This window comes from Physeter macrocephalus, chromosome 18 (assembly GCF_002837175.3).
Source record: "Physeter macrocephalus isolate SW-GA chromosome 18, ASM283717v5, whole genome shotgun sequence".
Lineage (NCBI taxonomy): Eukaryota > Metazoa > Chordata > Mammalia > Artiodactyla > Physeteridae > Physeter > Physeter macrocephalus.
The window spans coordinates 3,287,781-3,303,930 of record NC_041231.1 but is presented as its reverse complement, the minus strand read 5'-3'; the positions used below and the strand labels follow the sequence as shown (position 1 = coordinate 3,303,930).

Genomic DNA, 16,150 nt, shown 5'->3' with positions numbered 1-16,150 from the left:
GCAGGGGAAATTCAGTGCATAAGTGATAGCATTTCCAATAAATCATGCTGGAACAAATCGGATATCCACAAGCAAAAAAAAAGAGAGAGAGAGAAGGAGAGGAGGAACTTGGATTTATATCTCATACTACATCCAAAAATTAACTCAAAGTGGATCATAGACCTAAATGTAAAACTAGAACTATTAAAAACATAAGGGAAAATCTCTGTGAATTCGGACAAGGCAAAGATTTCCTACATTCAATATGGAACGCATGGTCCTTAAAAAGACAAACTGGTGAGTTGAAATTCATCAAAACATTTAAGAAATTGCTCTTCCAAAGACACTGTACAGAGAATGAAAAGATAAGCCACTGAGAGGGAGAAAAGTTTTGCAAAGCATGTATTTCATAAAGGGCTGATCCAGAATATAGAAAGAACTCAAAAACTCAATAATAAACACAATTTTTGAAAATGGGTAAACGATTCTTCACTGGACTAAACAGACACTTCACTAAACAAGATAAGTGGATGGCAAATCAGCACGTGAAAAGATGCACGACACCATTAGCTACTGGGGAAATGCAAAATAAAATTGCAAGGTAGCACTCTATAAGAATAGCTAAAATTAAAAAGACTAACCATCCCAAATGGCCATAATGTGGAGAAGCCCCACACCTCTGTTGGAAACGTAAACTGATACAGTTTGGCAGTTTCTTTTTTCTTTAAAATTTAAGCATAGATGTGACCTCATAATCCTACTTCTAGGCATTTCCCCATGAGAAAAGGAAATGTTTGTCCTTACGAAGACTTTCACATGAATGTAAATAGCAGCTTTATTTTTAATTGACAAAAACTGGAAACAACCCAAATGTCCATCAACAGATGAATGGATAAACAAATGTTTGTGTATCCATACTACGGCAATCAGAAGGAATGTTCCACTGATGCTCAAAAAGGCATGGGTGAATCTCAAAATAGTTATGTTGAGAGAAAGAGGTCAGACAAAAAGGAGTACATACTATATGCTTCCATTCATAGAAAACTCTAGAAAATGCAAACTAACCAATTCATCGGTTGCTTGAGAACTGGGGAGCGGGGAGGGGTATGGCGTGAAGGATGGCAGGAGGGATCTCGCAGGGGCCAGAGGACACTTTTAGGGGTGATGGATGTGCTTTACCATCTTGATGGTGGTGATAGTTTCATGGGTGTCTACACAGGTCAGAACTTGTCATATCGTGTGCTTAGTGTATTGTGTGTCAAGAATACATCAATAGAGCTGTTTTTAAAAAATTAAAAGGCAAATGACAAAAGTGGGAAAATATTTTGAGTCAAATATGACAGACAAGGGGGTAACATAATTAATACATTAAATGCACTTGGAAATCCATAAGGAAAACATTAACACCCTAATTAGTTTGCTAGGTGACCAAAACAAAGGCCCACAGCCGGGGCACCTTAAACAGCAGACATTCACTGTCTCCTGTCCTGGAGGCTGGAATCCCAGATCCAGGTGTGAGGAGGGCTGGGTCCTCCTGAGCCCTCTCTCCTCGCGTGTTGACGGCCGTCTTCTCCCTGTGTCCTCACGGGGTCGTCCCTCCATGTATGTCTGTGTGCTTTTCTCCTCTTCTCATAAGGACACCAGTCCTGTGGGATTAGGACCCACCCTAGTGACTTCATTTTGCCTTAATCACCTCTTTAAAGGCTCAGCTCCAAACACAGCCACATTCTGAGGTGTTGGGGGTTAAAACTTCCACATATGAACGTTTGGAGTGACACAAGGCAGCCCATAACACAGCCTTATAGAAATAAATGAGCAAAAGGCATAGAAAAGTTACAGAATCAGAAATGCAAATGACTGATAAATACATCAAAAAGGTGTGAAACTAAAGTATCAGTGAAAACAAATGAGACGCCGTCTCCCCCCTCCCCACTTCTCCCTGCTCCAGTTTGCAAAGGTCTCCCCCAGTGCCGAGGACCCTTGGTTATTGTGTGCCAGACCCCAGCTAGAGGTGGGTCTCCTGAAGATGCCAAGAACCCCTGGGGAAAGACCCGCAGGGCTCAGGGGACGTCCTCCAGACAGGCCACGGGGGGTCGTGGGGGGGCATCCCACAGGGCTAGTTCTGAATATGGACGGCAAACACCTGAAGAAAAGAAATTCGAATTCTAAGGCAGGACAAGAAAAATTTCAACATGTAATTTTTTCTCTGCCCTTTGGCCTCTCCCCTCCCCTCTGGTGGGCATTATGCATCTGCATTATGCATTAACCAGACCTCCCCAAGGAAAGAAATACCTGCTCAACCATAAAAATCTATTTTTCTTCTTTTGACGTCAGCCATGTAACTCTTTGGAAGATAACATTCCTTTCTCAGTCCTGTAAGAGGTCACGATGACCCACCACTGGCCTCGTACGTGCAGACATCTTTGGTGGACTTTATGAGCAACACAGCAATATATCATTTCCCTTAAAGATAGCAACTGGCACAGAACAGACCGGCCAGATGACCGGGCGAGATACCGGGCCACACCTAATAGAAGTTCTTAGCTTAAATACTTGCTCATGACCTTATTAACGTCCTCCGCTATATGACGTGCATTCCGCCTATTTTACGAGATGATTGTTTCTCGCATTTACCAAATGTGTGATTGAGCCTCAGAGAACATTAATGATGATTAGGAGACTTGAAGTGATTGATCAAATACACAGTTCTATAGGATCAACGACTGTAAGAGTGTAACTCTAGATGTAGGAAGAAGTACAGAAAGAGGGGCCCGTTTCCTGGACCGTAACAGACTAGTAGGACAGGGGGTCCAGAGGCTCTGGGTGACTGTCAATAGGGCCTAGTCCAGTAACAGCACCTTGAGTGACCCGTCACGGAGATCCTCGTCTGGCTCGGGCACGGGCATTCCTAGCGCCGTGGAACAAACCGGCCACGAAACGCCTCCCGGACCTTGGTTGAAATTAAGACGGAAAGGGAGGGCTTGTAAAATAAAGACTGTTGCCCACCATCCAGTCCTACAAGAATGAGGTCAGCAACCACCGCAGCCGCTGACCTACAACACACCCTGAAAGGAGTTCAGGGCAAAGAGCAGGATGAGGCACTCTGGGAAAACTGGCAGAACGCTGGCCCTCAGATCGTTTTTCAGCAGAGAATGTTATGAACCCAGTTTCCTGCGTCTTCCCATTCTCAGAAAAGCACTAAAACCATTGAAAACATCTTCTGCAAGATGTGTGCTCGATCGCACGTACCCCTTTATCAGAATCACGTATTTACTGGTCTCCCCCCTTCCCTCTTTGGAACTGTCCTCCGAGCTTTCTGAAACATTTGGAGCCTCCCAGGTTACAAAAACAGGCTGTGATACGGAGATTTATAAGAAATATATGTCTGGTCTTTGTCCCCACTCCCTGGCTGCCAGCTTCCTCCCGAGACCCTTGGAATTTCCTGAGCTGTGAGACCAATGGGAGCATCATTTATTATAATATTTGGAGTTTTGTCCTCAGCTCCTTAAACCGCTGAGAGCCACGCAGGTGAAACGGGTGTCTTGTTATTCATATTCATAAGCAAGTCCCTTGGCAGCGCTACTGGGTTTCTGTTCACGAGGAGGCTTTGGGAAAAGACCTAAGGAAGGGGGCTGATGTGAGGAGAGCCAACCCTGAGCAGGGGAGACGGGCTGGAGCTTGAATCCATGATCAGTGGCCAATGATTTAATCGATTGTATTCTATAATGAAGCCTCCCCAAACCCAGAAAGATGGGGTTTGGACCGCTCCTGGGTCTGTGAACCCGGGGAGATCTGAGGGCCTGGTGCTTAGAGAGCATGGATGCTCCCAGCCCCCTCCCCACACCTCGCCCTCTGCATCCCTCCCATCTGGCTGGGGGCCTTTGCACATGCTGTCTGCGTGCCCTGGAAATGCTGTCTCCTCTGTGGGGCCTCTCTGACAGCTTCATTTAAGCCCCCTCCAACCTCTGTTACCCTTCCCCACCCCACATTTCCAAGGGAGTCCAGGGTATCTCACTCTTTTATTTTATTCAGGTGCCCCCATCCTCAGCTGCAGCCGCATCCTCAGCTGTAGCCCCAAGGTGCTTCCCAGCTCATCTTGTCCCTCCCTTGGAGCACTGCAGTGATGTCCACTGCTCTCTGAAAGAAGCCCCAGCTCCCCAGTCCGACTTGCAAAGCGCAGCGGGGAAGCTGCCCTCCCAGGAAGGCTCCTGTTCACCACACCCACCCCTTCAGCAGCCCATGGGGGGGTCCTCCTCCCCTGGGCCACTTCTGGGCCTCCCCAGCACCAAGGCGTGGTGGGGCCCCAGGTAGGGAGGTCGGATCTAGCAAATGAAAATGTTTGTTAAAAAATAAAAGAATGGGGCTTCCCCGGTGGCGCAGCGGTTGAGGGTCCGCCTGCCGATGCGGGGGACGCGGGTTCGCGCCCCGGTCCGGGAAGATCCCACGTGCCGCGGAGCGGCTGGGCCCGTGAGCCGTGGCCGCTGAGCCTGCGCGTCCGGAGCCTGTGCTCCGCGGCGGGAGAGACCACGGCGGTGAGAGGCCCGCGTACCGCAAAAAAAAAAAAAAAAAAAAAAATTAAATTAAAAAATTAAAAGAATAAAAGAATGACATCCCTACATGCCTGTTAGGCCCACATCCAAAACACTGACACCAACAAATGCTGGTGAGAATGTAGAGCAACAGAATCTGCATTGTTGCTGGTGGGGATGCAAAATGGCCCCGCCACTTTGGAAGACAAGCTGGGCGGCTTCTTACGAAACTACACACACTCTCACCATAAGATCCAGGCATCATGCTCCTTGGTACTTACCCAGAGGAGTTGAAAACTTACGTCCATGTAACAACCTGCCCCTGGAGGTTTATAGCAGCTGATTCATAACGGCCAAAATGTGGAAGCAACCAAGATGCCCTTCAGTGGGGAGTGGATACCTTTCTGTGGTACCTCAGACAAGGGACTATTATTCAGCGCTAAAGAGAAAGGAGCTATCGAGCCGTGAAAAGACACAGAGGAAACAGAAATGCATATGACCAAGAGAAAGAAGCCAATCTGAAAAGGCTACATACTGTATGATCCTAACCACAGGACGTTCTGGGAAAGGCAAAACCATGGAGACGGTAAAATGACCTATGGTCGCCAGGGGTTAGGAGGAGGGATGAAAAGGAGGAGCACAGATGGTTTTTCAGGCAGTGAAACCGCTCTGTAGGATACTGCAACGGTGGACACAGGCCATCATACATCTGTCACAGCCTGTAGAATGTACAACACCAAGAGTGAAACTTAATGTGAACTAGGGACTTCAGCTAATATTAATGTATAGGCATTGGTCCATCAATTGTAACAACTGTATCACATGAGTGCAAGTGTTAATAATACGGGAGAATGGGGGGCAGGAGAGACAGAGTATAGGGAATTCTTTGTACTTTCTCAGCAATTTTTCTGTATGCCTAAAATCATTCTTAAAAGAGTCTATTAAAAAAACAAACAACAAAAAATGTTGTTTATCTGAGCTTCAGATTTAACTGGGCCTCCTCTCCTTTACCTGGCAAACTTAGCCGCGGGAAGCCATGAGAAGCAGTGAGGGGATAGATGTGATGACACAGGGGAAGGAGGAGGAGAGGAGGGCCACACGTGGGCTCCCCAGGCTGGGGGGTCGAGACCCACCTTACACTCACAGGTCCCAGGCCTTGAGGGGAGGAATCCAGTTGGCAGATAATCACAGAAGCAGGGTCTGAGTGCTGGGGGTCTGCACCGTTGAGACCCCATCCCTGCCCCAGGCTCCCTCAGCCCCACTGATCAGAGCAACGCCCACTGAAATCCAGCGCTGTGCCTAACTGCGGCCCCTCCCATCGGGCCCGCGCGGCTCTGAGCGCCAGTTCAGGTCACATCTCTGAGCAACATCAGGGCCTTTGGGTTGGAATATGGCTGCTGAGTTAAAGCTTTACAGAAAGAAGAAGAAAGCCTCCTGGCCTCCAAGTCCGGTGACCCCCGTTTGCCAGCTCCAGCCATCTCCCCACCTCCTTGGGCCCTGCCAAGGTCACCTGTCAGCCTCACGGGGCCCTGGCACAGCAGCCCCTGCCGCTCAGGCCCCCTCCAGCATGGCGTGTCCCCCTGCAAACGAGCCTGGACCCCCTCCATCCCACAAGGGCCGGACATTTCTCTGTCCTCCCCTGGTCCTCCCCAGCAGGCCATTGCCCCCCCGCCAAGTCACAGCTGACCCATGTCAGTTTCTTCATCCTAGACGAATCCACCACGTAAGGTCTCCACCACCAAACATTCCAGTAAGGAGGGCACTCCAGGCCCCTCCCCAGCACCCAGCCCCTCACAGGAGCGCAATGCCTGCCCCTCCTCAGGCTCCTGTGCTTGCCTCCTTGCCGTTCCATCCCCACCCTGGAGGCCTGCTCCCGGCCTCTGCAGGGACCTTCCCCTGCTTCCTGGGGTCCCTTCTCTCCCTGCAGACTGTGGAATGCCCTCCCTGCCCTGAAGAGCACTTAGGGTGGGGTGCTGTGGGATGCACAGGGGACCCAGACAGTCTGGTTGGGGGAGGCTGGAAGCAGGGAGCAGAGGGGACCAGGGGAAGCGCAGGGCCTGGGCACCGGGAGGAGGGGGGACTGTCCTCCCCACAGGTCTGCCTGCTGTGCGTGTGTCTGCGGTGGGGGCGGGCAGTGGGGCCCGGGTTGGCCCTATGGAGGGGTCCCCCATGAGGGCTGTAATGTGCAGAGGCTGGAAATGGGGTGCCCAGCCGAGGCCTGGAGCAGCCAGCAGCCTCACGGGGGAGGCGTGGCTGGGGCACCTGGTTGGGGGGTCTCAGGGGATGGGGAGAGGGGCCCAGGGCAGGGCCCCAGCTGGGCCGGCCAGAAGGGCTGGGGTGGGGGCAAGGGAGGGAGGGTGGAGACCACCTCCGCCAGGTGGAGAGAGGGGCCTCTGACACACCCTCCCCTCCCCAACTCCCCCAGCCTCCCACCTTGGCCAGCGGCTGGAAGGGGGGCAGGCTCTGGGCGGGATGATCTGCAGTTATCCTGGGCACGGGCGGCTGCGTGGGGGGCATGCGTGGTGCTCCACTGCTGTGCTGGGCCCAGGGTGGAGGGGGGACCTGTGGGACTGGGGTGTGCTGCCGGGCATGAGCGGGGCGTGAGGGGTGGGGAGTGGGTACTGGGCGTGCGGAGCTTCGGGAGTCAGGTGGGGCTCAGGTGCGCGGGGCGATGGAGCTCAGGTGGGGTCAGGCGGGGCTCAGGTGCGCAGGGCGGTGGGGCTGGGGCGGGGCGCCGCCAGGTGCGGCCCAGGGGCGGGGGCTGCGCGCGTCCTCCCGGGCGCCAGGGGGCGCTGCGGCGGTGCGGAGCCGGGCCGGGCACGCCCCTCCTTCCGCCCGCGGCCCCGGAAGCCGGCGATGGCGCGGAATGTGCTGTGAGTGGGGGGTCCCGGGGCGCGGGGTCGGGGGCGTGGCCGCGCCTGGGACTTTGCTGCGGGGGCCGTGCCGGGCCGCGGGGACGCGACTCAGAGCCCCGCGCGGAGCGTGCGGCGTCGAGGCGCCCGTGGGGGCGGGGCGGGCTTGGGGCGGGGGTGGTCGTTCCGGAGCTGGAGGGGCCCGGGCCCGGGCTGGGGGCGGGGGTGGTCGTTCCGGAGCTGGAGGGGCCCGGGCCGCCCCTTGGGGGTCGGGCCTGACGCTTGGCGAGGGCGGGTGGGAGAGAGGCTTGGCGGGTCTGGGCCCCGCCGACCTCGGCCTTCGGTCGCCCCCGGCCGACCGCGCCCCCACCCCCGCAGCTCCCCAGGGGCCCCAGACTGCGCCCCTTGCAGTGCCCGCCCCTGGTCACCAGGGGGAAGGGGTGAGCCTGGGTGGCCGCCCGCCGGCCTGGACCCCCACGAGGGCAGAGCGAGGCTCGGTCCTGGACGAGCAGCCCTGCGCCTCCAGAACCTGCCCCCCACCCCCACCCCGCCCCTCCGGCACAGCGGAGAAGGCTGTGCCACCAGGGTCTAATGGGGCAGCTGCCACGTGGGACTGGGTCGCCAGGAGACCCCCGGGAGACGTTACCTAGCACTCAGCACTCGTTCTTCTGAGGGTGCCCCGGCCCGTGCCAGGGTGCCTGAGCCCTGCCCCCTCAGGATGCCACACCCTGGACCTCGGCTCCTGACCCCCTCACGCTCCCCAGATTTGTGAGGCCCAGAGGCGGCATGAGAGTTGGCTTCACTGAGCCCCCTTCCCTGGAGCTGGGTGCTCCCCAAGATCAGGGGCCACGTGCTGTGCTGCCAAATTGGTCACCAGGGACCCTAGATGGCATCCTCAGCCCCTGCGCCCACCCTCCACCAAGACCTGTCCCCTGGGCTCCCAGTAGACCCCTGTCCCCCTTGCAGCCCCTGTGGACCTTGGGCCCCCTCCTCACCCCAGCCCCGAGGCCCAGTTGGCAGTGTGGTCCTCCTGGCCCACCAAACCCCACCGGGGGCATGGGTCCAGCTGGCAGGGGCAGTTGGGTGGGAGCCGCAGGTGGTGGCCGCCTGCACCTTCTAGATGCCTCTGCTCACTTTGGGGGTTTTGGGGGTGGGGCAGGCGGGCGGTCAGCTTGTAGCTGGTGATCTGCACACACCATCTCTCCTGAGCCTCTTATCTTTTGATCTTCACGCTTGTCAAGGATGAGCTGGTGTTCCCAGCACAGGGGGTGTGGAGGTGGCCCCGTCCCTTTCCCCACCGCGGGGGTGGGCCAGTGCAGAATAAGCTGGTTCTGACCGATCCCACCTCACCTGAGCTGAAGGGAGCTAGAGGGCGTGCCCTGTGTGGGGCCCATTCCTGGAGGGTGACAGCCATGCGGGGGCCGCGTGCCTTTGGGACCGGCACTTTGAACAAACACATGACTCTGAGCCTGTTTACGGGGTGGGGTGGGCATGTCCTCTGGCCTCTGTTCATGAATCATTCACCGGTCCTTTCCAAAGGCTGACCTTGGGGGTCAACAGGCCACACTGCCTCGGGGACTGGGGACTGGCTGCCCACGCCGGGTGAGCGAAGGGGGTGGCCTGTGGGTGACTGCCCCCTTGGCTCCCCGGCCCCATGGGCGTGATGACCTGTGGACCCTGCTGCGGTGTCCCGGGAGCCTCGTGTTCTGAGCGTTTGACACGACCCCTCTCCCCCTTGCAGGTACCCTCTGTACCAGCTGGGCAACCCCCAGCTCCGGGTCTTCCGCACCAACTTCTTCATCCAGCTGGTGCGGCCCGGCATGGCCCAGCCCGAGGACACTGTGCAGTTCCGGATCCCCATGGAGTAAGCCCCCACTCCCCGCCCCCAGAGGAATTCAGGCTGGGGAGTGCCCCGAGGGGCCCACAGCCCTAGAGGTGCCGCCGGACTCCACTGACAAGCAAGGTTCTTCCTGCCGTGAAAATTATGCAGGCAGCTCCGCACTGTCCGAGGTCTGGTGTGTGCAGAGCCTTGGGGTGTTGCACTCCCCGCCGCCCCCTGGGAAGCCTGGCCTGAGACCTGACTTCTTTTCTTGCCTCGGTCCGGGCTGCTCTTTCCAGGAGGCTGGGCTGTGACTCCTGCACCCACTCACCATGGCTTCCAAAACCTTCGTCCTCAAATGGGGCCTTCACGGAGGCCCCGGTTACCGAAGGGACACAGCCTCCCTGTGTCCCATGCTGAAGTCTGAGGGGTTCCGGGGTTGGCTGGAGCGTCCGTGTGAGGCCCATGTAGGGTGAAGAGGGAACGGGACATAGCCCACCATATCCCCTTGACCGTCATTTCTGGGAAGCGCCTGCTGGGAGGGTGCTGCGGGCAGGGCAGCAGCTGCAGAGCGGGCGGCCGGGCGCTGCGGGCAGCTCCTGGCAGCCAGGGGGCACTCGCAGGCCGTCCCGTCCCTCCCCTTGAAAGCTCGGCCCCCAGGGAGTGTGACCAGTGGGAGGGAGAACAGAACTGCGTCCTGGGGGCTGGTCCCCCGTCACCCCCTCACTGCTGCGTCCGGATGCAGGTGTGCTGGGTGGGAACCGGGGGCTGCATCTCCGAGCCGGCGGGGCCCGGCCTCAGCCTCCCCCGAGCCCGCTCCCACCCGGGGCCTGTGGTCAGCAGCGCACCCCGTCGGCCGGGCCGCCCTGTCCCTCGGCCCTGTTCAGACTTCCTTCCTTTCTCCTTTGCCCCAGGATGACCAGAGTGGACCTCAGGAGTTACCTCGAGCGCATTTACAACGTGCCCGTGGCTGCCGTGCGGACAAGGGTGCAGCACGGTGGGTGCCCAGGGCGCGGGCTGCCCTCTCTGGTGTGGGCTCCTCTGCGGAGCTCCCGTGGGCCAGGCTGCCCGCGTCGCTGGCCTGGTCCCCCTCGCAGCCACTCTGGCACGTGGTCCTTGGCACATGAGGAAACTGAGGCACGCACAGGGGGGAGGTGGCCTCCCAGGGCTGGAACTTGGGTGGCCTGGCCCTGCCGGCTGCTCAGAGCAGGGCCCCACGCTCAACCCACCCACCCGCTTCCCCGCCTGCCCCCGGGTCGGTCAGCAAAGCACTGTTTTTATTCCCCTGGGCCTTTCTCGTTCCTTCCTGTTGACCCCTGCCCCCCAGCCCCCGGTTGCCCAGTTGTAAATATGACGACCCTCCGTCGAGGGGAGGTCAGACAGCAAGAGCCTCTGTGCTGACAGGGCAGAAAGCCGTTTCTTGAGTTATTTTAGACACGTTTGGGTTTTCGCCGAGCAGAGGTTGGCGGGGGTGGCGCCTGCCTGTACGAGCCTGGCCTGGTGGCCCAGGGCGTGCCGCCTGCAGTCTGTAGCCCGAAGGTGCCTGCGTGTTTGCCTGTTTCTAGAAAGTGGGTTCCTGGATTAGTGGGACTGAAAACTTCACGCTGGGAGTGAAGGTTTTTGTCTCCCCCCCTTCCAACAGGTTCCAACAGGAGGAGGGATTACAGGAACGTCAGGATAAAGAAACCAGACTACAAGGTGGCCTATGTGCAGCTGGTGAGCACTCACCCCGACCGTGACCCGGGGCGGGGGCTGGGCATGACCTTGGGGCCCCAGGCTGGCACTTAGCTCTAATCCACATGGAGCCCCGGGAGGAGCTGGGGTTCAAAGCACAGCTCAGAGGTGGGAGGGGACGGGTGTTGGGGAGCACCTCGGGGGTCAGCCCTGGACGGGCAGAGGGCGGGTTGGGGGTGGGGTCAGACAGAAACCAGGGCTGGCAAGCGTCAAAGCAAGGAAGCAGTTAATGCCATGGGGGTGGAGGTTCCTGCTGGGGCCTCAGTGTCAAGCCAGACCGCTTGGGGTGTGCTGGGGTCCTGGCTGACCCCCCTCCTCTGGACTGGACTGCGGCGTGTGGCACGCTCCTCCAGGTTCTCTTCGCCGTGTCCCCTGCCGAGCGAGGGGCCCCGGAAAGAGGGTCCAGCACCCCGTCTGAAACTTTGCTGACCGAAACCCAGACCTGGCTGGAGGAAGGCACGCGTTTTCCAAGCCCCTTTGCGGGCTCTTCCTTTCCAGCCTGAGCTGCCCCCAGACGCGCTTTCCCAGATATGCTCTTGACTCAGAACGGACAGCCTTGGCCACCCAGCACCAAGGCCCCGCGGACTGCAGGCAGGATTCCTCTGCCGGGGCAGGTGACCTTGGACCTGCCCACGGAGTCTGTTAACTGCCCTGCGTTTGAAACCCTGGGCGGCGGGGGAGGGGGTGGGGGTCTTGCAGTTTCTTTAGTTTCCTCGTAAACAGCCTGGGTCAGAGCTGGGAGCGCGCGGGGCCCCGGGACCGCTAGATGGCAGTAGCGCTATTATGAAAACACCCTCCGGCCCCAGGGCCTATTTTGGGCCTTAGGAGGCAGTTTGTTGAAAGACCAAGTTAGCATGGCCGCTTTTCTGAAAAACAGTCACAGTTGTTCTAAACAGGGGCCCCCGTAATTATTTGGCCTAATATTTGCTGTGCATAAAATCAGCCAGTCCAGGCAGGGAGAGTGGCCGTTGGCCTTATAAAGACGCCTGTGTCCTCTGTGTTAAATCGGGCCATCTGTCTTTGTCACGGCACGCCGGTTGACACCCCATATGTCGGCATTCGCCACGAGGCCCTTCAGCGAGAGCTATAGTTACAAGTGGCTTTTGAGTCATCCGAGCCCTCGCGTTTCCCGGGCCCCACCTCGCTCTGGAAGCTGAGCTGCGCGGCCTGGGATCTGGTATCTGCAGCTGCCAGCCGGCCGCCGTTCTTCCCCTGTGAAATCAGGGCAGCGCAAGTGGGAGCACAGGGCGTCCCCGCCGGGCACGCTTCCCTCCGTTGCAAAATTAAATTTGTAACGGATCCCCCCCACCTCCACCCCGCCCGACTCCGGCAGATCTGTGCCTGGAAACCGGCCGGGGGCTTGGACACTCGCCCCCTGAAGGGGTCCCCTCTCTGTCCTCCGTCTGCGGAGACGTCCTCCCCGTGTGTCCCTTGGGGCCTCGTTTCTGGGCTTCTCATCATCGAGCTGATGGCAGAGCACACAGAGGTCCATCAGAAAGACAAGTGAAACTCCCGGATTTGTTCCGAGTTGGCTGCTTCGGCAAAGCTGGTCCCCTGTAGTGGGGGTCCCGGGTTTCCTCCCACGAGCTGATAACCGTCTCTTTGGCCCAGAGTTGGGGAGCTGGCGAGCCTGGGTCACCCCACAGCAAAGAGCCTCGGCCCCCAGGCTGAAGCTGACGCCTGCTGGTGACAGAGAGCCTGCTCCCCCGACCCCGCCCGCCCCTCACCGTCCCGGGGCCGGCGTCTTCGCTTTTCACTGCGACACTTTCCTCCCCTCCTGTTCTTTTCCGCTGATCAGCTTTGGAAGGATGGAGGGGTTTATTTCTGAAAGTACAAGGTGAATTTCTCTAAGAAGGGAACCCCCGGGAGCCGCAGTCGGCCCCCACACCCGGCGCTTGTCTCGGTGAGAAACGAGGAATTTCTCCCAGCGGCACCCTCCGTTTTTTCCCAAGCTATTGCGGATTGCCATCTTTGTATTTATATTTTAAAATGTCATTTTGGGTTTCCCCCACCTCAGAAAACTAGCAGAATCACCTCGGTATATTAAACATAAATCCCCCGTTCTGGGCAGTGAGCCCTGCATGTAAACTATTGCCCTTTGGTATTTTAAAGAAGAAGAAAGAAAGTTTTGAAGTGTGTAAGCGAATCCTCCTGCAGGCTGGCTACCGAGCACACGGTTGCTGCCTTTCATCACTCGGGGCCTGCACTCCACGCCATGCGAGCAGAATTTATAAACCTCCCGTTCTCAGGGCGAGTATGTGGGCTGTTTCAGATCACGCTTGGCCGCCTGCCCGAACCCAAATTTCTGTACAAAACAAGGGTCTCCAAGAACCAAGCGCACTTCACTGATTTTGCTTATTAAAATTTTCCAGATCCGGTCGTTCTCTGCCCGTCTGGAGGTGGACGGCGCAGCCCTGGGAGTGTTGGCCTGGGTCCTCCCTCCGCCCCCCCCCATCCTTGGAGCCGCTTTGCGATGTGTAGCACGTGGAGGTGGCCCCGCACCTCACGCTGTTTGGGGTCCCCTCCTCCCTCCAGCCCACTGACGGGCCAGGCTGGTACCCCGGCCACGTGCTGGGGGTCCGGGCTGGGACTTGGCCGGCACTCACGTGTTCGGAACTTCTAGTGAAAGACGTAAAACCAGTTAATTTGCAAAGCCGGTCTTGATTTATAGACTGCTCGCATGTGCGTTTCTTTGTACGTTACATGCGTTCTATTTGCCAAGCTCTGAGCCGGGAGGAGGGTTAGTCTTTAATGTGGGTAAAGGCCTGTAGGTATTTTGGGTGGAAGACGTTCCAGGGAGGCAGCGGGCACGATCTGTGCCTTGTTTCCTTGCCCCGACTCCTGCCGGGAGCGGGTGCTCTGCTGGGCTCCCCCGGATGGGGACACGCTGCCTGAAGAGCTGGCCTCGATGAGGGGCCTTGTCACAGCAGTGGGTTCCACCGCGGAGGGCCGGGGCCCGGCCTGCGTCCGTCCGTCCTGCAGGCGACGGGCGAGCAGGTTCCATCGGGCCACGGACCTTCCCGCGGGGCTCCCGGCCTGTCCCGCCCGTGCTGCAGGCTGAGCCCGTGTCTTTTCTGCCCAGGCGCACGCACAGACCTTCACGTTCCCAGATCTGTTTCCTGACAAAAAGAGGCCTGAAGGCAGTTCTGCGACTGTGGACCTGCAGGACCAGGTCCTGGAAGACCAGCGGCGGAGGCAGAGCTGCGACCCCCGGCGCGGGGGCGTCCCCGGCTGGTTCGGCCTGTGACGGGCGGCTGACAGCTCAGCTCAAATAAAAGTGCTGCTTGTGGAGACCGGCCCAGGCCCCCCACCCTGTGCTCTGTGCTCTGGGCCCCGCCCCCACCCTGAGAGCGGGGGCCCGGCCTCGGGTGTGCCCGCGTGTCTCGTCCCGGTCCCATGGGCCCAAGGCGGGCCAGGCGGGCCCAGAACCCTGTCCGGCTGGGGGGAGACCCGCTTCCAGAGCGCGCAGGAAGTCATCCTGAGCTGCTCTGTTTAAGAGCTTGCTTCGGGCGGTTTGTGGGGGAGGTCAGAGTGAGTGCTGAGGGCCGGGGCCGGGGTGGCCGCGGGAAGAGGGCCCGTCCGGGCTGGGGGTCCAGGGTGGCACAGTCCAGTGCGGTCTTGAGCAGGGGCGTGGGGGGATCCAGAGAGAGTGGGGTTTGGGGGCCAGTCCAGAGCAAGGCCGCGTCCGGAAAGATTGCCGGCCGAAGGCTTTGCAGGTGGGAGCCGGAGCGCCGTCGGGGACGAAGGGAGACCAGCGCCCGGGCACCCACTGGGTGGGGTGGAGGTGGCGCCGGTCCCGGCGGATCCGGGAGCCCGCTTCCCTGCGTGTCAGGTTCCTGAGAGGCACCCGCAGCTTGACTTCTCTCTGAGTCACGCTCTGCAGCTGAAAGCCTAACCCTGAGCGCTCGGGGAGCCAGCGCCCTGCGGCCGCCCCCGGGCGGGGGGGGGGAGCGGTGAGGCCGCACCGGCTCGGCTGGGCCCGTCCCCGCGGGCCTGGAGCTCTGGGGAACGAGCAGGAGGGCATCGTGGGTGCGCTCGGGGAGCCAGGCCACGTTGCCCCTGGGGTGGGACGGCGAGGGCTCAGGGACCACCCTCCTCCGCGGCCTCCGGGCTCCCCGTTCTGGAGCTTGGCTCTCCCCTCCGCGGGGGGCACAGCGGGGAGCCGGGAGGCGGCCCCCTCCACCCCGAGGGGCACGGGGGCCGCCACGTGGGCCTTTGAAGCTCCCCTCCGGCTGGAGGGTGAAGGTCCGGGCAAACTCCACCCTTCAGCGTTGATTTAAAGTGATGGGGAGGGTCGGGAAGGAGGCTGGGGGACGGAGTCGACGGTATTTTACTGAGAGAAATAATTCATGGGGCCCCGAGGACCCCGACTCCAGGCCAGGGGAGGGATCCCATGCTTCATCTGCTGCGCTTCCAGAGCGCTGCCCGCGCGCCCCCGACGCAGCCCCCAGGCCCTCCCCACGCGGCGGCCCTTCCCACGCGGCGGCCCCCGCTGTCCCCGCCGTGCCCTCCACCTCCCCCAGGGCTGGTGGATGGAGTGGCCGCAGCAGCGCCGGGTGGGGGTGGGACAGAGCGTGTCCGGCACGGAGCCGAGTGTGCGGGGCAGGGGCGGGCTTGCCTTGCAGGCCGCTGAGTAACAGGAAACGGGCTTCGGCTGGGGGGCTGCTGCCCCCCCACCCCCGGCACGGAGCCTTGAGAAGGTGCTGTGTGACACCCCTGCCCCTCCCTGGCCGGAGGCTGGAGGCTTGGCAGGGAGACAGCCGGTGCCTCCTCGGGAGGTCTCTCTGCCCCAGGTCGGTGGGCCCCCTGATCGTCTTCTCCGAGCCTCGGGCTCCCCCTTCCTTGCCCGGCTGGGAGACGGCGCTCAAGACTTCTGGTCCCAGCATCCTCTTCCCCTCTGCTCCTCCACACGGGGGGACCAGAGGAGGGTCTCCTGGGGGCCCCCTAGGCTGGGTGTCATCCTCCCCACTCATGCCTTTGCTGGACAGCCTCACGTGGGACTGGGAAGAGGGAGGGCCCGACCCAGTGGACCTGGGGGCTCCCTTTCCCGTGGGGACAGGCCCGCCAGGAGCCCCCGGGGCCAGCGCCTGGGGGAAAGTGAATGGACAAAGGAAGAGGGCTAGAGCCCACGACACCGCCCCCCGGGCCCCCCCTTCTTTATGGCCATTCGTTGCCTTGCGGGGGCTGTGAGACCCGGGATACAGCAGGCAGAGCCCGCGAGGGGAGGTGCTGGGGGC

General features: G+C 59.5%; 1 protein-coding gene across 2 annotated transcripts; it reads left to right on the top strand.

Annotated features, from left to right (window-relative positions):
* Positions 1-7,321: 7,321 nt before the first annotated feature.
* Positions 7,322-14,211, top strand: MRPL23 (mitochondrial ribosomal protein L23). 2 transcript variants are annotated; one of them, XM_024117574.2, is made up of 5 exons: positions 7,322-7,381; positions 9,102-9,224; positions 10,094-10,176; positions 10,822-10,895; positions 13,996-14,211. In XM_024117574.2, the coding sequence occupies exons 1-5, from the start codon at positions 7,365-7,367 to the stop codon at positions 14,158-14,160; spliced, it is 462 nt and encodes a 153-aa protein (XP_023973342.1). In that variant the 5' UTR covers positions 7,322-7,364; the 3' UTR covers positions 14,161-14,211. The 2 variants fall into 2 exon arrangements, with proteins under 2 accessions (XP_023973342.1, XP_028335546.1); XM_028479745.2 differs by lacking the exon at positions 13,996-14,211 and adding an exon at positions 13,286-13,894.
* Positions 14,212-16,150: the final 1,939 nt, after the last annotated feature.